The sequence below is a fragment of the Cetorhinus maximus genome, chromosome 3 (assembly GCF_964194155.1).
Source record: "Cetorhinus maximus chromosome 3, sCetMax3.hap1.1, whole genome shotgun sequence".
Classification (NCBI taxonomy): domain Eukaryota; kingdom Metazoa; phylum Chordata; class Chondrichthyes; order Lamniformes; family Cetorhinidae; genus Cetorhinus; species Cetorhinus maximus.
The window spans coordinates 195,507,402-195,532,268 of record NC_135881.1 but is presented as its reverse complement, the minus strand read 5'-3'; the positions used below and the strand labels follow the sequence as shown (position 1 = coordinate 195,532,268).

The 24,867-nt window shown below is 41.5% G+C and overlaps 1 protein-coding gene across 3 annotated transcripts in view; it reads left to right on the top strand.

The window, feature by feature from the left end:
• Positions 1–24,867, top strand: part of topbp1 (DNA topoisomerase II binding protein 1) — a 72,908-nt gene that overhangs the window by 45,488 nt on the left and 2,553 nt on the right. For all 3 annotated transcript variants that reach the window (XM_078539527.1, XM_078539528.1, XM_078539526.1), the window contains exons 20-27: positions 2,905–3,091; positions 4,388–4,617; positions 5,406–5,539; positions 6,425–6,536; positions 10,768–10,931; positions 16,891–17,031; positions 18,509–18,601; positions 19,706–19,867. In XM_078539527.1, the coding sequence (XP_078395653.1) occupies positions 2,905–3,091; positions 4,388–4,617; positions 5,406–5,539; positions 6,425–6,536; positions 10,768–10,931; positions 16,891–17,031; positions 18,509–18,601; positions 19,706–19,867 (1,223 nt within the window). The remainder of the gene's footprint in view (positions 1–2,904; positions 3,092–4,387; positions 4,618–5,405; positions 5,540–6,424; positions 6,537–10,767; positions 10,932–16,890; positions 17,032–18,508; positions 18,602–19,705; positions 19,868–24,867) is intronic.

Below are 24,867 nucleotides of genomic sequence, written 5' to 3'. Positions count from 1 at the left end.
GCTAAACCATGTAATTTAAACTGGCTAATTTATGAACTAAAAAAGGGTACAGAAATGCCTTATAAATGCATCAAGCTTTTATGTGCTATGACTGTAAATAGTACTTCAAAGCTGGGGCTAAAGTGATTCTGGGCAGTTATTTTTATGACATTGTGCACTGGGATTTGCCAGTTTCTAAATGGATTTGCTGAATCACTCGCAGGGCTGGATTTTACAAGGGGGTGGAGGGTGCTCAACTCCTCCACCTGGATAGAAAATCGGCTGGCAGCTGATGCACCTGCCACAACACGCACAGCGGACTGAACTAGGTGATAGTAGGACTTCACCCTTAATGGGAGGAAGCCCTGTCTCGAGAGCTGCGGGCCAGTTTGATTGGCCGGCAGTGCCAGAGCTCAGTAGTGGGCGCTGCAGGCACTGTAAGTAGACCTAGCGAGAAGAGAAGGTAGCTCGGGCCTTTTTGGGCAGGCAGGGATCAGGCAGCCTAGGGAAAGGGGCAAGTGGGGCGGGGGGTACTAGTTTTGAAGGCCAGGCAGGAGGCAATGAAAGGAGGGTAAAATTTTGGATGGTGGTTCCCCCAGTGCACACAGGACGTACACCCCCTTGGGCCTTTTTAAACATGTATTTAAAAATAGCCTGCCCACTCCCGTCTGCCTGCCCACGCCAACCGTATTATGACATGGGCAGTGTATTATCTGAGTCAATTAGCTTGTTAATAAGCTGGACTATTAACAACATGGACTGCAGTGGTCCAAGAAGGCAGTTCACCACTGCCTTCTTGAGGTCAATTAGAGCTGGGCAATAAATGCTGGCCTAGCCAGTGATGCCCACAATTCATGAAAGAATAAAAACTCAACTGATCTTTAATCATTTATTTAAAACCGTGTAATGGAGGCCAGCTCGGGGCCGCCGGGAAGGTGGTGGGCTTGCCACCCGTTTGTATTCTACGTGCACCCCTCTCCCAACCCTGCCAAAAACACGCCTGGTGGAAGGGAGGGTGGGGGCTGTAAAATTCAGCCCACAGAGTCTACATCATTAGCATTTTTTGAGAAATGTTACCCTGATATTTTTGGATATTGTCTGACAGACCAAATTCATCAGCTGGAAATGGCATTGTAGAGGCTTACGGCATAGAAGGCCATTTCGCCCATCATATCTGCGTCATCTTTTTGCTGGAGCAATTCAAAACTAATCTCTCCCCATTGGCCTTGTGTTTTCCTCTGTCTCAAGTATTTTCCTTTACTTAAAAAAAAATGCAGTGGTCTTTGCCTCAACTAGGTATTGTTTACCACAATTGTGGTAATCGATGATAATGTCATTACTGGAACTAGCTTTCAATTCCAGATTTTATTAATTGAATTTTAAATTCGACTGGCTGCCATGGTGGCATTTGAGCCCATGTCTCCAGAGCATTAGCCTGGATTACTAGTCCAGAGTGACATTACCACTATGCCACCATCTCCCCTATGTCATGTAATGCACCACCTTATAACCACTGATATGAGACATGTGACTACATCAAGCTACCTTTTTTGAATGATATTCTGAATTTTTATTACTGTTTTGAATATTGAATCCCACGCACCTGTCCAATTTTCCACATAAACTGTAAATCTGACTGCTTCATCTGTGAAGCCCATTATATACAACACAGACGACATTTGGCAGAACTGGAAAGAGATGGTGGAATATTCTGTGGAATCACAATGCTAGGGATTTTTCTGGCAGCAAGAGCATTCCAAGATCCCAGGATCTGGCTGAATTGTTGTGGTATTTCTCCACCACCAATTTCTCAAGGGCAATTAGGGATGGGCAACAAATGCAACTGATGCCCACATCCCATGAAAGAATAAGGAAAAAAGTCCTGCAGTGTGATTGGCAGCATGGAAAGAGTTGGAAATTCTGACCTCTCTTTGCAAATATCTAAATATTAACTTACATTTGGACTCTGGAGCGCATAAACCTGTTTTATAGATATCAGGAGATGCAAATAAAAGATTTAGGCCTAGAATTTGCTGCCAAAATAATGACAAGCTTAATGGCATTCAGCACTTTTAACATGCAATTCATCCAGTAACTTGTGGTGAGGAAGCGATACCCAGTAAATTGCAAATTGCCACATGTTCCTGGATGATTTGCAATGTTCCTCCATTAGACACATGAAAATGGCAGTTCGCTACCAACCTGTCCAAGTTTCATAAAGTTTTTGTATTTGTTCATTACACCATTAAACTCACCAGAGAAAATTAGGGCTCATACTTGACAGTACTTTATTTTTTAATGAGAAGCTTTAATGCCAATGCTGCAATGCCAATCAATCCCTGCATCCCAGAAGGGGAACAGTTGAAACCATGGAATCTCATTCCCACAGGAACTGTTGGAGATTTTTACTATTTCAATTCCTGTATCTTTCTTATTTTTGCTTTGTGTGTCTTTTTGTTCTGTGTCTTAACCCAGTTTTTCTCTCTCTCTCTCTCTTTTTCAACCCCCCCCACCCCCGCCTTTTCTGTATTTGACTTGACTTTAATTCACCCGCTCTAATTCATGCTCCTTCTCCATTGTTCCTCTGTTCCTTTCTCAATCCTTAACTCTTATTGATTGAGCGGATATAATATCGGTCCTATCATTCACTATGGTCCTAGATGCCCTGTTATTAACTAACATTTCCAACAACATACAGAACAAATAAACATAAATGTTTGATATTTGAATCCTAGGAAGGGTGGAGCTAAGGGACAGACACAAAACCTAAAACATGTTAATAGGCAAATGTGTTAACACCTCTCTGTTGGTAACCTGGGCTTATCCTTGTACTCTGATATGTTATAGTGCTTTTGAAAATAAAACTCTTTTCTCTACAGAATTCTTCAGAGTTGTTTTGTTTTACATATTCAATCCTTTATGCAGATTTGACAGAAACTTCTGAAATGAGAGAGAATTTTCAGCGTCAGTTACAGGAAATAATGTCTGCTACAAGATTGGAGAGGTCAGCAGGGCACCGTGTAGCCATTTCGAGAGGAGCGCTGGAATACTCCCCATCATCAGCTGATGGCACTCTTCGTTCAGGACGTAGCAGAGCACTGGAATCTCTCAGGTGCTCTAGGGACTTTTCAACTTTATGGCCATTTTGCTTTTATTGAGTTTGTTTAAGTTTTAATAGGGTTAGCCTTTTTTGATTGATAAAATTAAAATTTAGAACATTTTTAACATAATTTTGTATTGCTGAAAAAAGAGACATGTCTTTTCATATTGTACTCATCAGGACACCTCGCAAGAACACCAATATAAGGTGAAAACAGCAATTTATACTATATGTGAAGAGAGTGCTGATTGGTCGGCAAGTGGCATTGCCATGGAGAATGCACCAGTGATGGTGACTGACAGTTAACTGCCAATATTGGAAACTGCTTATATTAATACACAGGGCCCTGTTCTTTGCAGACAGAAAGAACATGTACACATTATGCCTGTTTCAGCTAAACAAAATAAGTGACAGCCATTTGCTGACTCGTTTCCTCAGGACAATACCTTGACCAATCAGGGTTAAGCTGCCTGGTTTAAATTTCAAATAATGCTTGGCAATTAACTGTCAGTCATCGTCACTGGTGCATGCTCCATGGCAGGGCCGCTTGCCAACCAATCGGCACACTCTTCACATACAGCATAAATTGTTATTTTCTCCTTAATATTGAAATTCTTGCATGGTGTCCTGATGAGTGCACAACAAAAAGCTTAGACATGTCTCATTTTTCAGCAATACTCAAGTCCTGTGCTACCAAACGACTATAAATAATTTCGTGCAACTTTGGTTACCTTATTGCAGAAATTCAGACCTGCCATTTTGAAAACTAACGTGAGGTGGGATCTTTCTGCACCTGGGTCATATGGTACTTTTTGCCAAGCCAGAGAGAATTAATTTTCATCTGTTCTCTTTCATATGTATTTTTAAACATGATTGAAATCCAGTTTACAAATTTTTCCCGATTGATCAGGCTGTTTCCTTGCATTTGCAGCACAGCTGGATTATTGACTTCTAGTTTTTCATTTCTTGACTGAGAGAGAATTCACTACATTATTAACACGAAGGATTCAGTGCTTGCATTTTAGAAAAATGAGAACTCATTATAAAAGCATTAATAGGGATAGAGTGTATTGTGTAGAAATTTTTCTGCAGATTTCAGAAAGATTAATTTAGAAAATTCAGTAGCAACTTTTAAAAAATATATAGTACTTGGATGAAAAATATTCTCAATTCATTTTGTAAGTGAAATCCACAGGTCATTTTGAATATCGGTATCTCGAGTATAGCCAAAAATGTAGTTATAAAAGAACAAATGTGCTACCTTGCATTTGTATCTCCAACTTGATTTTATAATGATTCTGTTTTTAGGCGCTCACATTCAACAGCTATAGACATCAATACAGAGCCATCACAGAATGAGCAGATTATTTGGGATGATCCAACAGCAAGGGAAGAGCGAGCCAAATTGGCCAACAACCTGCAGTGGCCAGGCAGCCCCTCTCAGTACTCTGAACAGTTTCAGAAAAATACAGAGCAAGTGGAGGAAAGAAATGCAAAACACAAAGACTCTTTAACTGATTCAGAAATCGCTGCAATAGGTATGTTAAATTAATCCCAAGTGTGCTTTGATCTTTTTTGTGCTGCAACATTTAACACCTTTTCCCAGAGGTAGGTTTCTATGTGAAGTTTAATGTTTTTTTGAAATTAATTTATTAGCTATGCTCATGGTAGTAAATAGCTTTTGTATTCCACCATTTAGACATTCCATTAAATAGAAAGTCCTTGGAACTATTTGATTTCATAAGACTTTTTCAACCAGTTTTTACTTTTAAGTGGATAGAAGTAAAATACTGCAGATACTGGAAATCTGAAATAAAAACATAAAATGCTGGAAATACACAGGTCAGACAGCATCTGTGGAGAGAGACAAACAGAAAATGATGACCGTTCTGATGAAAGGTCTCACACCTGAAATGTTAACCCTGTTTTTGAGGCACTTTTGCTCCATTCCTACCCCAAGTGACATGCACCCTGGCCGCAGTCCATCGCCCCCCGAGATGGATGGATGCCTAACTAACCCCGAGCTCACTCTGTTATGTGTCTGCTTCCTCACTGCTTGGATTTTTTTCCCTTTTGAAAAGAACTAATGCAGTTTCAGAACAAGGCCCTTCTTTACAGTGGGGGTTGAGGGAGGGTCGGCACATGGTCAGAATGGGTCACTTATTTTTAATATAATTTGTACGCATTGTAAAACTTGAACTGTATTCAAAGACTGCAAGGTTATATGTACAAAAAGTAAACTAACGCTAAAAAAATTGTGATTGTGTGTAACGTGCATTTGCAATGTTGTGTGCAACAACCTTTAATAATTTTACTTCTGTAACAGAAATTCCACATTGTCTTGCTGTAACAAATGGTGACGTTCCAGTGAAAGATGACCACCTCACCCCGACACCTCAGGCTCCCAGTATAGCATTTCCACTGGCAAAACCTCCTGTGGCACCACAGCCTAAAGAACAGGTCTGGAAAACATATGGGATTTATTGTAATAGTCTAGGAAAATGTATGTATGTGTTATGTTGAGGAGAGGGAGAGAGATGTGCCAGGGCTCGGGTGAGTAGCGGGGAAACCCAAGAGAATTGGGCTGAAGTTCATGTAACTCATCTGACCCCAAGAATGTTACTGCATCCCAATATTTTTGAATCTAAACTCAACTTTTAGTTGGTTTTAGTTTTAACATTTGTTGAAGTTTCTCTTTCATTTATCCTTGATGTAGCATTTGTTCAATAGATTTAAGGTATCTTTAGAAGCCCTTTCCTGTACCATTTCGCAGGACTTACTTGCAAACAGTAACTCTTTTTTAGTTTTGTTGTGGCGAAAGGTTTGTCAAGGCTCTTTGCATTTTAATTTGGTATTTCTGTTCATCTTGCTTGCTTTTTAACCTTTAATCTCCAAAAGGATATCTTCGAATTCATGTTCAATCACCCACCTTTCTGCTTCACCCAAAGAAGGTTTAACTTGAATAAATATGCCTTACCACTGTGGCACTTGAAACCTACCCTACTTTTGAACAATGGCGTTCCTCCACGTGCATTTCCTCTGCCCTTTAAAATTCTGTGATAGCTAATCGGGTGCTGGAGACATGTGAGTGAGGTTGACCAACACGTTCTGTGAACTGTGTTTTCTGCTCCTTGCTCTTCTCTGTGCTCTGCAAATTGAACAACAGCAGGGTCACCACAGCTTGAAATCAGAAGCTGAGCCATAGGCAGTCCTAAGCCATGAGACTTATGACATCTCAAAGATTTGGAAATCCCGTGAACAATGAATAACAATGTATGTCTTATGCATTTCTGTTTAAATTACCTAAGTAACTGAATCTGGTGATGTTTTGCTTCTAACTTCCAGGTTGCTGTTGGTGAGAATAATGCTAAAGAAACCCACATTCAGCGCAGATTCCAGTTATCCTCACTGAACCCTCAGGAGCGGATTGACTACTGCCATCTTATTGAGGAGTTAGGTGCGGTATTCTTCATGTAATTTGTGGTGTTGTATCCATTTTCAAAAGAGCAGAGAAGGTTAAAGGGAGAGTTAATAGAGATATTCAAAATTATGAAAGATTTTAGTAGAGCAACTAGGGAGAAACTGGCAGTGAGATCAGTAACCAGAGGGCACAGGTTTCAGAAGACACCTTTTTGTTGCCTTTTGGCAACAAAAGAACCTTGTTTGGTGATGGGGTGGGGGAGGTTGGAAACAATGAGGATTATTTTGTTTTTGAAACACAGCAAGTTATCCTGATGGTGGAAGCATGTTCAACAGTAACTTCCAAAAGATAATTGCATCTGTACTTGAAAAGGAAAACATTTACTGGGCTACAGTGTAACAGTAGGGAACTGAGCTTAACTAGAGCTGGCACAGCTACGATGAGTTGAACAGCGTTCTGTGCTGTAAGAGTCAATGACTCTACGAATTGAACACAATAAAGTAACATTAAGCAGAGAACTCAAATCAAGTTTGTCAGACATAATTTGCCTTTAACAATCTGTACTAGCTGTCATTTATTAACCCATATTCTTCCAAGCGACAATTAATCTTGTCTGGATGATAGTTTCCAGAAGTTTACCAACCATCAATGATAACTGACTGACTGCGTTTACCCCTCTCCCCATTTTTAAATGGGGCTTTAACAGTTACAACCCTCCAGTCCTCTGGCACCACTCCCATATCCAAGGAGGATTAAGAGATCGTGGCCTGAGCCTTCACTGTTTCCATCCTTGTATTCCTCAGCAAACTAGGATGCATCTAGTTGGACCGGGTTACTTCTTTGCTTTGAACAATTCCAACACTTTAGGTACTACCTCTTTATCTATGTTTATCCTATCCAGTTTCTCTACTTGCCAGTCCTTTACTGTGTCATTGTCAGCATCCTCTTTTGTGAAGGCAAATAAAAGGTATTCACCTCCAGTTCTGACCTAATCATATCCCCATACTTCTCCAGCACTGCTCCACATTTGAACATTTTGTTTTGGTATCCCTTTTTTCCATCTCTCCTTCAAAATCCTCAATCCTCATTGAATCATTATTAACTGACTACTTAATCCCCCTCTTGTCTGAGCTCCTGGCTATCCAACTTCTCCCTCTTGGCTGATTCTATGATAATATCCCTCTCTCGTCTCCTTCTTTGCTTTCTGGTGCTGTCCCTAACTGTTTCAAAACTTCTATTATCAACCTCCTTAAAAAGCCCACTCTTGATTTCCTCTCTCAGCCATTTTACCTCTAACTGACCCTTTCACTCGTAGATTTTCAAATGAATCATCACTACCCATTCACTGCCGCAGCTTTCACACTTCTCCTATTGAAATCCCTATAATCCAGTTTCTGACCTGTTATAAGCCAGATTCTATTTTGGCTTCTTTTCCATTCTCCCCTTTGATCTCTCTACTGCCTTCAGCATTGATTCCATCCTTCTCCTGTTTACCTGCACCAAATTTCCACTTCTGTCTGTCCCAGTTAGGCACCAGATGGGAATTTCTAATCCCATGCTTGTACATTACAACATACAACCCTGCCTCTCAGCAACTGCCATTGACTCCAAAATTTTAGTTACCTGACCACCTTCAAGTCTTGAATTAGTTGAAATCCTGTTCATGTCTATAAAACTGGAGCCATCATTTTCATTCTCTGCCAGCACCAAGCTCTAGCTTGGCATCCTGTTTAACCCTGAGCTGCATTTTCCCATCTCAATTATTGATTGCTTCCATCCTTTCTCTGTCTCGTAGCTGCCAAGACACTAATCCAGCTCCTTGTCACGTTGTGGATTGAATTTTCAAATGGTTGCCTCACTTGCCTTCCCGCTTCCGCAAACCAACTAATCCAACATTACGTGACCTCTATACTGTCTTACTTATCCGTTCTTTCCCAAGCTCCTCTGGTTCCGTTCCACAATAAATTGACCTCACCTCCTTATTCCTCCCCTGTGTTCCTGAATCCTATCCCAACAGGTTCTCCGGCTATATGAGCCAACCCTCCTCCTCCACTCCTTAGACTGCAGATTACTACTTGCTGCTACTCCACCAGAGAAGGATGGCCATTCAGTTATTGCAACCTTGCTCTTCAGCGCTTGCTTCCAGAATCACTGTGCTTGGCTACCTAATTCCCTGCCACCAAATGCCTCCTAAAGAATCTCATTCTTTTTCTTCTGATTGATATTCATCTCCGCTATGAGGAGCACTGTAAAGTTACTGACTAAAGCTGGAGTACCTCTCCAGTAAGGTAATTCTTCCCATTTTGACAATGAGTGTTAGTAGACCTTTTGGTCTTGGAAGACATCTCAACTGAGATAATTCCTGTATACGTACGAACACTTTCTAACATGGGACACTGAATATTGACCAGGCACAGGTGGCAGGACCACTGAAGTCAGTTGTGGTTTCTCTCCTGAGACCAGTTAATTCAGCATGGACTAGGGATGGAAACTGGGATCCTGCTGCTATGATTTGGTACCATTCTGATTGCTGTGATAAATAATGAAGTGTGGTATCTATGCACTAAATCATTGACAGAGGTAACAAAATACTGTGTGTGTCATTAAATAAAGGCTACAAGGTCCAGTGGCTACAATCCTAATGTAATCTTTGGAATCATGCCTCTGTGATCTTTGGGTATGACCACTTTTTCTTTATTCTTTCATGGGATGTGGGCATTGCTGACAAGGCCAGCACTTGTTGCCCAGTCCTAATTGCCTTTGAACTGAGTGGCTTGCTAGGCCTTTTAAGGGGGCAGTTAAGAGTCAACCACATTGCTGTGGGTCTGGAGTCATATGTAGGCCAGACCAGGCAAGAACGGCGGATTTCCTTCCCTACAGGACATTAGCGAACCAGGTGGGTTTTTACGACAATCGACAATGCTTTCATGGTCACCATTACTGAGACTAGCTTTTCAATTCCAGATTTATTAATTGAATTCAAATTCCACCAGCTGCCATGATGGGGTTTGAATCCTTGCTAGAAATCCAGAAGCCCAGAACTTTAGTCTGGGCTTCTGGATTTCTAGTCCAGTGACATTACCACTATGCCACCGCATCCCCTAGCGGAGTTTGTAGGGTCAGCATGAGGGCAATTCGTTTACATGATATCAGTGGACACGTGCCACTACAGGTACATCTATGCTACCAACATGCAGCCAGAAAATCCAATGCCTGGCTACCAGGGGTTGGGTAGATTGCCCAACCAGTGCCCAGGTCTCTATCTATTTCCCTTTGGCCCCCTGTGCAAAAGGGCCACTGCAATGAATATTTTTTAAAGCACATCATTTTGAAGATTTGCATTGTTGTCTGCCCCACTCTCCTTAGTTTCCACTCATCAGTAAGCCTCATACACTCTGTATATTGACTACCCACCCTTTGCAGCCCTGGTTTAGACAAGGAAGCAGGAGCTCATAGTTTAGAGAGGGGCCACCTCTTGATGCCATTGGCTTTATAAGGTATGGGCAAATGTTCCATCCCTCAATAAGGCTGGCTGAAATATCAGAATCAGTGGGAACCTTGCACAATGAGAGTCCAACCGAACCACCAGAGGAAATTCAAGCCCAAATTATTTTACATTCCAACATAGGTTCATTAATGGAAGAAAGTTGAACAAATTTGAGTTAACTAACTGTTGATAAACTCCTGTTCAAGATAATTGATTGAAATTAGAAAAAATGTGATAAGTGGGTATTATGTTGTCACTATTGATTAAAATTGTGGTTATGTTACAATCTCTGAGTGAATGGAGTTCAAAGATCTTTCCGATCAAAAATTAACATGAGTTTAATCAAATTGGGAGTAAATATATTCCCAGAATTTAGATTTAGATCTTGGATTTGTAGACGCCAGATTAATTTAAATCATTTGTTTATTCAGGTTAAAGTCTGAAATAACATTTTTGTGAATTAGATGGAATAATTGTCTCAGAGTGAAACAATTGGAAGCCCATGCAATTGTTGACGTTGACGTGGAGATGAGTTACAGGCCAACCGAATGGGTATTTAAAGAAGACATTAACATAACAGAAATTTTGCTGACAAGCTTTATGACAGGTCAAAATGATAAATCTTTGATGCAGGAAACCCAATCCAGACAGAATATGTGCTGGAATCCTGTGGTGTAAAAAGATGAACCTGTCATCTCATCATTTGCAGTATATGTATCTTCAGAGTTAGTGATTTGACCGTTCTTTGAGTAAATGTGGAATTTGATTTTTTTTTTTTAGGTGCAGTAGTACTAGACAGACAGTGCTTTGACCCTTCCTGTACACACATCATTGTTGGGCAGCCATTGCGTAATGAAAAATACTTGGCTTCCATGGCAGCTGGAAAATGGGTTCTTCATCGGTCCTATCTGGAGGCCTGCAGAACTGCTGCCAAATTTATCCAGGTTATGTATTCCCAACGAACTATTTCAACTAAAAGCAGTGCTTAAGAACTGCTTGTGTCCCATTTCGGATATAAACTGTTATTCACAAAGCACATCCATAAAATAAAACCTGAATTCGGTTTTATTTGCATTCCTTCATAAATCCACTGGCCTAATCTATACAAAACTGATGTCACTGTAAGATATATTTTTGCCTGTAAAATTAAGATGTTGAGAGCTCTTTCCTACTATGATCCCTCTTTCCGTGCAATTTTTGGCTAGTGTTAGTTTTACTTTTTGCCAGCATAGATCACAACCTAAGTATATTGATCAAGTTAAATCTATCTGATGTTTTCATTTACTTTGGGAGAAAATTCTCTCAGGTCAAGAAAGCAGCAGGTTTAAATTCTGCTTCTTAGTCCCTGCCTGTTGTTGAGGTAGTATATGCAGGATGCTGGCCTGTGATTATGGACCTAAGAAGCATACTTTTACAGAGGAACCTTGTTTCTTTTTCATTATTATAAATATGTTTAATTCGGTTATTTCCACTCCTCTGCTATATGTGTGAAACAGCAGTTGTCCAGGAACATAGCTTTCCCACCTTCTTTATCTTCTGTCACTTCCTTGTCCTTTCCCTACTTCTCTTAACCTGATCTTTGCTTTAGCCCTATCTGCTGTTTCTACTTCTCAATTCCTCTGAAAGGCCCTATCGCTCCTGATCCTCCTACACTGACCCCGCTGCAGTCCTTTATTTCAGCTGAGATATCCTTCAAGGCACTTGTCACTGGTTTTGCCTTAGCAGTGGGCAATATTGTCCTTTGGCTTCCTCACCACATTCCTTCCATTCTTTCTACTCAGTTCTTCCCCATCTTACTCATTCACATCTGACAAATCCCATTTGACCCACCTAACTCCTTCACAACCTTATTGTTAATGCTCTCAGCTCTTGAAATTAAGGTCAATTCCAAAACATACTCAATTTTCTCTTTCCAGTGCATCACTCACTGAAACTGCTGATGTAATGGCATGGCTATCATCTCCAAATCAGTTAGCCTTTTAGGCTACACTTCCAGCCTTTTCTTTACTTTTAAATATTTTACCTTTTGCTCAAACATTTGTTTAAAATTTCCCTTAGCTCCCATATCCTCTCTGTGCTGCCATCCCTGGGTGTGTCCTGTTCCAGCGGCAGGACAGATCCACCAGAACTGGTGGCACAGTGGTATACAGTTGGGAGGAAGTTGCCCTGGGAGTCCTCAACATCGACCCTGGACCCCATGAAGCCTCGTGGCATCAGGTCAAACATGGGCAAGGAAACCTCCTGCTGATTACCATGTACAGCACCTGATGAATCAGTACTCCTCCATGTTAAGCACCAGTTGGAAGAAGCACTGTGGGTAGCAAGGGCACTGAATGTTCTCTGGGCGGGGGACTTCAATGTCCATCACCAAGAGTGGTTCGGTAGCACCACCACAGACCGAAATGGCCAAGTTCTAAAGGTCATAGTTGCTAGACTGGGTCTGCAGCAGGTGGTGAGGGAAGCAACAAGAGGGATAAGCATACTTGACCTCATCCTCACCAATCTACCTGTTGCAGATACATCTGTCCATGACAGTATTTGTAGGAGTGACCGCTGCACAGTCCTTGTGGAGACAAAGTCCCATCTTCACATTGAAGATACCCTCCAACGTATTTTGTGGCATTACCAGGTTTTGAACAGATCTAGCATTTGCGACTCCTCAGATACTGAAGTAATCTGTGTCCATATGCAGCAAGACCTGCACAACATTCTGACTTGGGCTGATAAGTCGCAAGTAACAATCACGCCACACAAATGCCAGGCAATGACCATCTCCAACAAGAGAGAACCTAACCATCATCCCTTGACATTCAATAGCATTACCATTGCTGAATCACCCACTATCAACATTCTGTGGGTTACCATTGACCAAAAACTGAATTGGACCAGCCATATAAATACTGTGTCTGCAAGAGCAGGTCAGAAGCTGGGAATTCTGCAGTGAGTGACTCACCTCCTGACTCTCCAAAGCCTGTCCACTATCTACAAGGCACAAGTCAAGGTGTGATGGAATACATTTGCCTGGATGAGTACAGCTCCAACAACATTCAAGAAGCTCTACATCATCCAAGATAAAGCTTGACTGGCACCCCGTCCACTGCATTAAACGTTCACTTACTCCGCCATAGTGGAGGATGCAAAGTGGCAACAGTGTGTACCATTTACAAGATGCGCTGCAACAACTCACCAAGGCTCGTTCAACTTACTTTCCAAGCCCGCGACCTCTACCACCTCAAAGGACAAGGGCAGCAGATGCATGGGAACACCATCACCTGCAAGTTCCCTTCCAAGCCCCACACTATCCTGACTTGAAACTATATTGCCGTTCCTTCACTGTTGCAAGGTCAAAATCCTGGAACCCGCACCCTAATAGCATTGTGGGTGTCCTATAACACATGGACTGCAGCGATTCAAGAAGGTGGTTCACCACCACTTCTCAAGGGCAATTAGGGATGGGCAATAAATATTGGCCTAGCCAGCGATGCCCACATCCTGTTAACAAATAAAAAATGTCCCCTGACCCGTCCAGCCTCCATCTTCACCTCAAGTGACCTATTTTCAAAACATCTAAACCACGAGAGTCAAACTCAACTTATACAATGGGCCTGTTTTGACATTCTGGCACTTGGCATGGACCACATTCAGCAAAAATTATTTGGATTCACTGAGATAAAAATTGATGCGGGTTTTTTGGTGTAAAATGGGTATAATGTCTTCATTTCTTGGTGCGAAGCCTTGCACCTGCTGCCATATCAGTCCTCACTATTTTTAGACAGCCTGGCAGCCATCTGAAATCAACATTGGATCAATTTAAAGATGCAGAAAAGGATCCTGTTCCTGTTTTAGGTCCCTTCTGCAAAATGCATGAAAACTAGGTGCAGCATGTGTTGTTCAAGCTCCCATTAGTTTTTCCAGCTCTACACTGGTCCTTGAAGGGACCAATGGAAGGCGATAAAGAAGTTTTATTTTTTTAACTTCCCTTTTTTGGAGTGCAGAGGAACGGGAGTGTTCATCCCAACTCCACAGCACTACCATGAGCCGCTGCCAGCTGGACTCAGCTCTCCTGCATCTCCTCCCATGTATGGGAGCTTGTGATGCTCCCTCAGTTCACCGGGAATCTTCAATCGCCCTCTGTCCCCTTGTTCCCCATCAGAGAAAACAATCTTTTACCATTGTAATGCTGTGATACATATATTAACAGTAACTAAACCTATGCAGCAATCAAGAGAGGCAGAAAGATTCAGGTGGCATGGAGGATATAATACAAGCTTCCAGATATGTCACAAAAGTGCATTGAAAAGGAGGGACCATTGTTGGAACCCTGCCTTTCACTCACCCCTCGACTAGCTGCTCCTCTCTCAGTGCCACTCAGCACATTGCTGCTGCTCCTAATTCTGCAGGAAATCCATACTCCCTTCAAAGCAGTTATTGTTGTCTGTCAAACCTCCACTTTAAATCCCTTCACCCTCTCCACTTATTGCCTTAGTACAAATCTTCTCCTCCTCTTCAAGGTATGGGGGTACCTTGTTGCATAACATGCTACCCGTTTGACACTGCAATCTGGTTTCTATTCAGACCAATGCAAACACTGCTCTGCTCAAAGTCATGAACAACACCATGTCAATACAACTGAGGTTTGTTGTCCCTTCTTGTCCTTGTCGATCTCTCTGATGCCTTTAACACTATTGGTCATGTTTCCTCCACCAGCCTCTGGCAGTCCACCTTACTTACCTCAACATTGTATATCTTCCAATGATTTCTGCTCCCTAGCTGAATTATAATCAATGTCTTCAAGGTTCCAGCAATGGTCCCTCCTTTTCATTGCACTTTGGTGACATTATCTGGAGGCTTGAATTACATCCTGTATAGCACCTGAATCTTTCTGCCTCCCTTTTGATTGCTGTATAGTTTTAGGCAGTATTTATGTATGTATTACAGAATTACAACTAGTCTAAGTATTGCAATGTTACTCAGTTATAGTTAGCAGCATAGTTTAGTATCAGAGTTAGTGGTACAGTATTATGTTTGGTGTTAATATTGGTAAACTATTGTTACAGTATTATGATTAGAATTAATATTACAGACCGATTACAGGGAAATCAGAGGCCGATTAGCCTGACCTCAGTCGTTGGTAAGATTTTAGAGTCCATTATTAAGGATGAGATTTCAGAATACTTGGAAGTGCATGGTAAAATAGGGCAAAGTCAGCATGGTTTCATCAAGGGGAGGTCATGCCTGATCAATCTGTTAGAATTCTTTGAGGAGGTAACGAGTAGGTTAGACAAAGGCGAGCCAATGGATGTTATCTACTTGGACTTCCAGAAGGCCTTTGACAAGGTGCCGCACAGGAGGCTGCTCAGTAAGATAAGAGCCCATGGTGTTAGAGGCAAGGTACTAGCATGGATAGAAGATTGGCTGTCTGGCAGGAGGCAGAGAGTGGGGATAAGGGGGTCCTTCTCAGGATGGCGGCCGGTGACTAGTGGAGTTCCGCAGGGGTCAGTGTTGGGACCACAACTTTTCACTTTATACATTAATGATCTAGATGAAGGAACTGAGGGCATTCTGGCTAAGTTTGCAGATGATACAAAGATAGGTGGAGGGACAGGTAGTATTGAGGAGGCGGGGAGGCTGCAGAAGGATTTGGACAGGTCAGGAGAATGGGCAAAGAAGTGGCAGATGGAATACAACGTGGGGAAGTGTGAGGTCATGCACTTTGGCAGGAAGAATAGAGGCATAGACTATTTTCTAAATGAGGAGAGAATTCAGAAATCTGGAGTGTAAAGGATCTTGGGAGTTCTAGTCCAGGATTCTCTTAAGGTTAACTTGCAGGTTGAGTCGGTAGTTAGGAAGGCAAATGCAATGTTGGCATTTATTTTGAGAGGACTAGAATATAAAAGCAGGGATGTGCTGTTGAGGCTTTATAAGGCTCTGGTCAGACCACATTTAGAATATTGTGAGCAATTTTGGACCCCGTATCTCAGGAAGGATGTGCTGGCCCTGGAGAGGGTCCAGAGGAGGTTCACGAGAACGATCCCAGGAATGAAAGGCTTAACATATGAGGAACGTTTGAGGACTCTGGGTTTATACTCGATGGAATTTAGAAGGATGAGGAGGGATCTGATTGAAACTTACAGAATACTGAAAGGCCTGGATAGAGTGGACATGGGGAAGATCTTTCCATTAGTAGGAGAGACTAGGACCCAAGGGCACAGCCTCAGAGTAAAGGGAAGGCCTTTTAGAACAGAGATGAGGAGAAACTTCTTTAGCCAGAGAATGGTGAATCTATGGAATTCATTGCCACAGAAGGCTGTGGAGGCCAGGTCATTGAGTGCATTAAAGACCGAGATAGATAGGTTCTTGATCGGTAAGGCGATCAAAGGTTACGGGGAGAAGGTGGGAGAATGGGGTTGAGAAACTTATCAGCCATGATTGAATGGCGGAGCAGACTTGATGGGCCGAATGGCCTAATTTCTGCTCCTATGTCTTATAATATTGGTACAATAGTATTGCTGTAGTAGTACACCCACAGAGAGAACCTTTCAGTGTAAGTAATATTCAGAACATCTAATCTCCTATTTTATAATTGCAGTGTGATATTAGATTCCACTTTATTACAAAGCAAGTTAGCATCTATTATAATTTACATGATAGCTTCTCCATTAATCACAGAAAAACATTTGAAACAGAAATCCAAGTACAGGCAGTTTAATAAACTTACACTTGGACCAAGGCAAATAGCTGGAAAATAGACCACTAATGCTGTTTGATTTATAGTTACTTGAAATCTCATAGCTCACAATAGCCAGATGGTAAATTGGATTTAGAGCACCACACAATATTATGGTGTTGGTCTTCAAAAGAAGAATCTTTACTGTGAACACTTATAATCCCTTTCTTTTACAGGAGGAAAACTATGAATGGGGTAGCAGTTTTATCTTGGACGTGTTGCCTGGGATTAGTGTACAACAGAAGAAACTTGCAGTGGCAGCCATGAGATGGAGGAAGAACCTGGAGGTGATGAGACAAACGGATGCTAGTGCTGAGGTACTGACACGATGAACTGTGCTCAATGTTGCAAATATCTGGGTAGATTTGCGTGATCTTTTGCCTGAGCTTACTGGATCACCCTGGTGTACCGAATGCAAGAAAATCTGGTGGGCTACTATTAGGAATGAGGTCAACATGGATATTACCTAGGCAGATAGACAGTTACAGCAGTTGGCAATACATGTTCCAAACACAGGGACCTGTGTTGGTTTATATGGTGTTACTTTGTTGGGGTTAGGATTTTCAAGGTAAGGAAGTTGTTGAAATTTCCCTTTTCAATGAACACCAAGTAAAAGCAACTCTTAGAAGATGAAAAGCACCAAAAAGCTGTAAATGATTTTGGAGGAGTGTAAGCACAGCTTCAGATCACATCCAAGAGGAAATTTGCCTTTTGAAAGGGAACACACTTAGTGCATATAACACCAGAAGGTAAGCACTCTCAAACAATGAGTTACTTTTTGAAGTACAGTCACGATTTTTAAGCAACCACGGCAAAAACTTTGTGCACAGCGAAGTGAAGAAACAGCAAATAAGATAAATGGCCGTTCAATCTGTTTATGTGGTGTTGGTTAAGGGACAAATGTTGGCCATTTATACTGGGAGAACTCCTTGCTTTTTCAATAGTGCCATGGGATTTTTAATCTCCACCTAAACCACTGGAACCAATGCAGAGCTTCAGTTTAACATTTCATAAGCATCGCAGTAATCCCTTTGTACGGCACTAAAGTGTTGGTCTAGATTCAGAATGTGCTGAAATCGTGGAGTGGGGCTTCTGATTCGGGAAAGAGTAAAACTAACTGAGCCAAACTTGGTTGATAGGTGGGTGTTAATTAGAGTTCTGATGATAATCTGCTGTCCCTCTCTATCTCCTGGTAGTACTTAACAGGTACACATTAGGAGTCTTATTTGAAAAGGAGCATATCCTTTCTGGACGTAAAGTTATCGAGTGTGAACACTCAGCCAAAATGATTTTAACTTTTCCATACTGAATTTGCAAACAGTGATTCTTAAACTTCCACTCTTCCCTGAAGGCGCATGCCTTAGACTGCCATATGAGGAGGCTCTACTCTCCCAATAGAGGAACTTGAAAAGAAACACCTTGCACTTTTGGTCTCAAGTGACACCTGGTAATATCTAAAGTGACAGAATCTACACAATTGAATTATAACAAAGCGTTTGCAACTGCCAAGAGTTCAGGAAGGGAAATTTAGCCTGTGCAGTGAAATAAGGATTACAGGATATAGAATCAATCCAAAAGAACAACATTTTTTTTGTCTCAATGAAACAATGTATAGCAAAGGCAATAAATATCATTACATTTATTATTAAGAATATTTCTAAGCTTTCCATGTAAATATTTGAAGCAATAATGACTTCTTCAAATAAACTTGCAGAAGGAGAAATACTCGACCCTTCTCATTTAAGGGAAAGGTATCAAAATGTACATAAATTATCACTTGTCTTGTCTCTGCAGATTGGTGCATTTACTGGTTGGAAAGTTATTTTAAATTTTGATCATGCCAAGGAGGCAGGCTTCAGGCGACTTCTGCTTTCAGGTGGAGCCAAGGTTAGCTATTTTATAATGATTCCGATGGTATCTAAATGTCTTGAATTGCTTGTATGTATAATTTGTCCATATAATTTAAAAGGCTTCCATCTGGCACATGTCCATGAAAAACATTTCATCAACCCTGCGTTCAAAAATATGCAGCTGAAGGGCCAATATTCTAGATTATCTGAGATACTCACTTAATGGTCACATATCATATATCCACTTAACTAAATATGAGCAAATTTACTCAGGTAGCACAAGGATTGAGGAACTAATAACCAGCACAAAACCAAGTAATCAAATAGCTATCATTTACAACCAGCAGGTATGAGAAAACAACTTGCTCAAAAGACTTTTAATGTAAGGCTGTTCTGGGAGCATGTTTTGAGCCACTGAGCATACATGTGAAAAAGAATTCTCAATGAAATCACTGAACTTAGATCATAAATGTTTTAGCTTCCTAACATTCATGACCTTTCAATGCAACATGTTTGCAGTGGGTTTTCCTGCTGATATCTCCTGAGTTCTGCACAATTACACCTTTTGCAGCTCTACCATTTTTATGTCTGTCAAAATCTTGCTCCGATCAAAATATTGTACTCCACTTTCAAAATAAAGTTTGGATTTGTGTACCTTGGCTTTAGGGGAAGTTTTAACTTCTCTGCCTGGCGGAAACTGGATACAACAGAAATCAAAATCTAAGCGGTACACTTATCCATTTTCCGTCCGCTGCTATTTTAATGCTGTTGTTTTCTTGGGTAGCTGAAGTGGCAGCCTGACTTGGGTGGGACTCTCATGAATTGGGACCCTATCACTTAACAAACTTCATATTTTAACTCCCTAATAAAGTAGGTGTAAAACTTTGTGGGGTCAGGAGATTTTGGGACTCAGACCAGGTGACCCTCCGAGCTCATTCCCAACTGCAAAACCATTTGTCTTCCTTTCCTTCTCTACATGCCCCCCCCACCCCCCGCCACCAACCCAGCACATGATGGAGTGAATACATAATCATAAATTTCCTTTTAAGATATAGTAAGTATTCTAAAATGATATAGACCACTTTGAGTTCAATATTATCCTGTATTAATAACTGATGCTGTAACTTTGCTCATACTTCAGGTACTTCCCAGTCATTTGCTACTTGAATACAAAGAAGCCACACATCTGTTTGCTGACTTCAACAAACTAAAACCAGAGGACCCAAGAGTGAACGTGGCTGAAGCTGTTAAACATAATGTGTTATGTCTCAAGCCAGAATATATTGCAGACTATCTCATACAGGTTTGTTCCACATTCTGAATCTTTTGTGAAGTTATGTGGCGCAGATTCTTGCTTTTGTAAGAGTTTAGACTAATCAATTTATTGGACTCAAGTGTTCAGTAACTAAAAAGGTCTAAATTCTTTGTAACTTTTCTCATTAACCTGTTGCTGTAATGAACAATCTAATTTTGTATACATTATCATTCATAATGGATGCATAAAATAATTAGGACAGCCTTAGGATCCAAGGCTGCCTAATGCTTTGGATGTAGACCCTTTGTCAAAATTTGAGCTAACACCCAAAACCTTAACCTAGCTTTGCTCTTTACAGATTCTGACAGACCAACTGTCTATTTTCTAAAATCTCTATTTTAATATACAATTTTTAGCAACTCCAATTTTTTTTAAATATATGGTTGCTTCTGTTTGTTGTCTTCCATTACAAGAGGAAGGTTTGGTTTTTCTTCCAATCAGTTTTAATTTGTTCTCAAGTTGTTTCGAGGGTACTATTCTGTGACTTATTTTCCAAAGTTTTAAAATTTGTATAACCAAGTGATCCGTTCATTGAGAAATAATTCAAAGACATCTTTGAGTCAGAGTTATCCAGAAGTGGCTTTATTCACAAACGCAGTTACAGTCAACCTCCATATTGTACAATTCTTCTGTTTCTTCTCTTCACACACACTCTTTCCCCTTTGGGGAATAATGGGCAAGTTTTGGAAGGATTTGCAATCTGTTTGGACCACATCATGAACACTCCGTCCATGGCCAACTAGTCTTGGAGCGGGACTTGAACCCAAAGCTTCTAGCTCAGAGGTAGGGATGCTACCTACTGAGCCACAAGAGCTCCATAATCAAGAGTAGCTAGTATGGATTTAAAAGGAAAACTCATGCTTGACAAACCTTATTGAATTCTTTGAAGGCATAGCAAAAAGATTAGATAAGGATCATGCAGTAGCTATAATATATTTGGATTTTGAAAAGGCCTTTAATAAGTGGGACTCATTACTAAGGTCAGAGCATATGAAGTCAGGGGTCAAGTAGCAGAATGGATCGCTGGCTGGCTACAGAACAGAATATAGGAAGTAAGAGGGTTAAGGATAGTTACTCAGGCTGACAGAAGGTGGGGAGTGGTGTTCCACAGGGTTTGGGACTGGGGCCATTGCTGTTCACAATTTACATGGTAAATTTGGACTCTGGAATCAGAAGTACAATTTTAAAATTTGCAGCCAACAGCAAATTGGATTATAGTCAATGCTGAAGAAGAGTAGGGGTCATAAATATAAGATAGTCACCCATAAATCCAATAGGAAATTCAGCAAAAATGTCTCTACCCAAAGAGTTGAAGGTTAAGGTGAATACAGTATCCTAGATGCATTTAAGAGGAAGCTGGATAAGTACATGGGAAGAAAGGATTAAAAAGGATATGCCAATAGGCTTATATAAAGAGGGATGGGAGGAGGCTCATTTGGAGCATAAATACCAGAATGGATCGGTTGGACCAAATGAAAGAGGTCATTTGGCCTATCATGCCTGTGCTGATTCTTTGAAAAAGGTGGCCAATTAGTCTCAATCTCCCCTGCCTTTTCACCATAGTCCTGCAGATTTTCGCTTTCAAGTATCTATCTCATTCCCTTTTGAAAGCTATTCTGCAGGCTGTTTGAGTTCACTCCCTTCACTGGCCATCCCACATCCGGTGATTCTCTGCAGCTGCCTCAGCTTTATCTCCTCTCTTGTCCCAAACATGATGTGCTGTTGCAATTATATATTTAGCTGATAGCAACTGTAACTTTCAGGTAGTGTATCATAAGTGTAACTTTATTCCCCCTCTTATCTGCTGGAGGGACAAGTTTAAACATTGTTGTCCTTTCAAATTCCAGTTTTGTTTGGCAGAGTGGAGCTATTTTCAAAGACCAATTGAAGTTGTAAAGTTGTAAAAAAAAACAATTTGAATTTATGAATTTATAAATCAACAGTTATCTGAGTTAGAACACTTTGAGAAATGATTTGGCTGATGTTTGTAATTCTAGATGCACTTGTAAAGAGGTTCAAATACAACATTAAGTAATTGGGGATTCGGACCTTACAAAAGGCGTGGGTGGGTGAATCTTATCTGTCATGGACAATGCTAAGTAGAGAGTGATGGGAGATTGGAAGGGGAAAATGTTAATACTTACTTGCTCTAGAAGGCAGCAGTTTTTATCTAATCCGTATCAGAGAATCCTCCAATTGGGTGAAATTCCGGTACTTCTGCTTGTCTGGTACCAGCACCTGGACATCCCTGGTTTTTTTTGAATTGTGCAAAATATTGGCCTGGAGATTCTACATGTTTACCACCCAGATGTCAGTGCAGAATGACTGAAACAGCACAAGAGATCACAGAATTTGAATGTAAGTAAGCTATGCCCTTAACTACTTTACACTCAAGTATCTGCGATCTTTACACTAGTTGAAAGGTCTTTGCACCAGCACAGTCCCCGCCCGCAAAACTGGCTACACCACCAGGTCAGAATGGGCATTTGCACCCACTTGGGAAGGTTTGTCACATTGTGCCCATTTTCTTGGGCGCACAAGTGTCTTTTGTCATGTGATTTCAGCCTTTCTGCAGTGAACAGCAATAAGTGCTTAGAAACATAGGAATGGGAATAGTTCATTTAATCCCTTGGGCCAGTTCTGCCATTCAATGAAATCTCGGCTCAATGACTGGGGGGCATGTGCCCTATTAGTCAAGCGGCACTCTCTACTCATATGGTATTTAAGATCCTCTGTGAATACTCACAAAGCTTCAAAAACAAGCAGGGATTGCACACTCTTAATGTGCAGCTAGTGTGTGTACCCTGTCAGTGCTACATACTCAGGTCATGAAGCCTTCACTGTGAGGACTTTTGATATTGCCCACATGCTTGGGGAAGGGTGATTGAACTGATGCTTTGCTCATTGGAGACAAAGCAATACCCCCTGCTGCCATGGCTTGTAAGGCCACTTCAATAGGCACAGACCGATGCAGGGTCAGATACGATAGACCCGGCAGCTTGTGGAGACTGGGTTGCTGAAGAGGCCGCATCAGGAGTTTGGATAGATCTGGGGAAATACTGCGGTTATCCTGAGAGAGTGTGGCCAGGATTCTGCTGGCTTGCTGGTTCCATCCACAGTTTTGCCTTGGAACAAGGCATTAGCATGGAATTACCAGGAGAGAGCCCATCGAGATGAATGAATGTAGTATAATAGGAACTAGAGCCGAGCGCTGAATCTGTGCTCACTCGAGCAGGGCTGTTAGAGCATTGTGCTTGTGCAGGAGGATTTCACAAAGTGAGCCCGACTCCCTCAAGCTGAGAAGGGAAGATGATGAACACTGATTATTTCAAAAGCAAAAAAAAATCATTGCAACATTTGAAATTTCAAACTACTAATGTTAAATAACATTAAAATTAAACTTACAAAAAAAATTACATTTCAGAATATAACTAAATGTTTCCTGTTCCATTTGTAACAGCAATTGCTGAATTTATTTTGAGAATGGTGTTAAAACTTTCAAACATTTTAACATGGAGTAGGAAGATTTATTCAAAAAATTTAAACCTGGAAAAGTGCAAAAATGTTTGATAATTATAAACATTAAGTGCAAAGTTCAAACTTAAATAATCATGCAAACATCTGAACACGTTCAAAAATAGCTCTGTTGCAATGTTGCAGCAGATCTACTCTGCAGATTCTGACACGAGACCAGCAGCATGCTGTCCTTGATAGAGCTCAGGGACCTCCTTCCACTCCGCTCCATCAGCCAGACTCCACTGACCTACCACTCTGTATCCGGTGAATCTCAGCAGAGAGGCAGACATGTCCTCCACTCTCTCCAAATCTTTCACGGCTAGTGTTACTGGAGGCAGATGCCAAACATATATCACAGTCCGGAATCTCACTCCGAGCACGGTCCGTGCTGGTGCCAAACTGGGGAGAGTCAACTGACTCGCTGCTTGGGCCGACTTGATGGAGGGATTGAGGGTTCGCTCCCAGGAATGACCATTGGTAAGGAGCTTTGGCTTTCAGTCAGTCCCTCATCGTAGAGCACTAGCTGCCTACAGAAGCCGGGGACCTCTTTCCTTCCACCACCACCACGCCCCCCCCCACCCCCCAGCCATTTCTTGTTGGAGCTGCTCTGCCTCACTTTCCCACTACACTTGTCCTTTTACTCTTTCATGTTGTCCCACTCTGCTCTAGTGCAGTCTTCCTTGAGCCTCATGCCTCATATCTTGGCTTCGGGGCAAAAACTAGATGATTACAGTATTTACTTGTGTTGTGGGGGAGGAAGTGAATGGATAACCCTTGCCACGGTCTGTTGTGGAGCATTGAATGTCCAATTCACCCCACCCATCTTGGTTCCTGCCACACCCACATTAGCGTGGCTTCCGAGCAGCTTCACTGCCCTCTGCTTATGGTCAACACCCTGAGGCTTGGTATACCCCCACAACTCTCCACTCTGTACTGGGCATTGTGTACACCCTTGGCCTGCAAAGACAAAAGGAAAAGATCAAAAAATGTTACAAGCAATTACAACAAGTTATTGCTTTCCATCTATCTGTCTGCTCTGATAAGTGGCTGGTCCAGTTGCTTTGCCTGAGTCTTACAGATTGGACATGGCATGGCAGAAAGTATTGGAAATCAATTTCTCGCTTTTCCTGAAACAAAAATAAAAACTGCTGGAAAAACTCAGCAGGCCTGACAGCATCCGCGGAGAGAAAGACAGAGTCAACGTTTCGAGTCCGTATGACTCTTCTTCAGAACTAAAGAGAAGTAGAAATGTGGTGAAATATATACTGTTCAAGGTGGGTGGGACTGGTGGAGCTGGATAGAAGGCCAGTGGTAGGTGGAGGCAAAGGAGAGATTGCGAAAGATGTCATAAACAAAAGGTCAAAGGGGTGTTGATGGTGGTGATACTGGCTAAAGTTGGTGCTAATGATGACATTAAGAGGAGAAAGCAGAACGAGCAAGTGACAGACGGCCCTAGTGGGGGGAGGGGACAG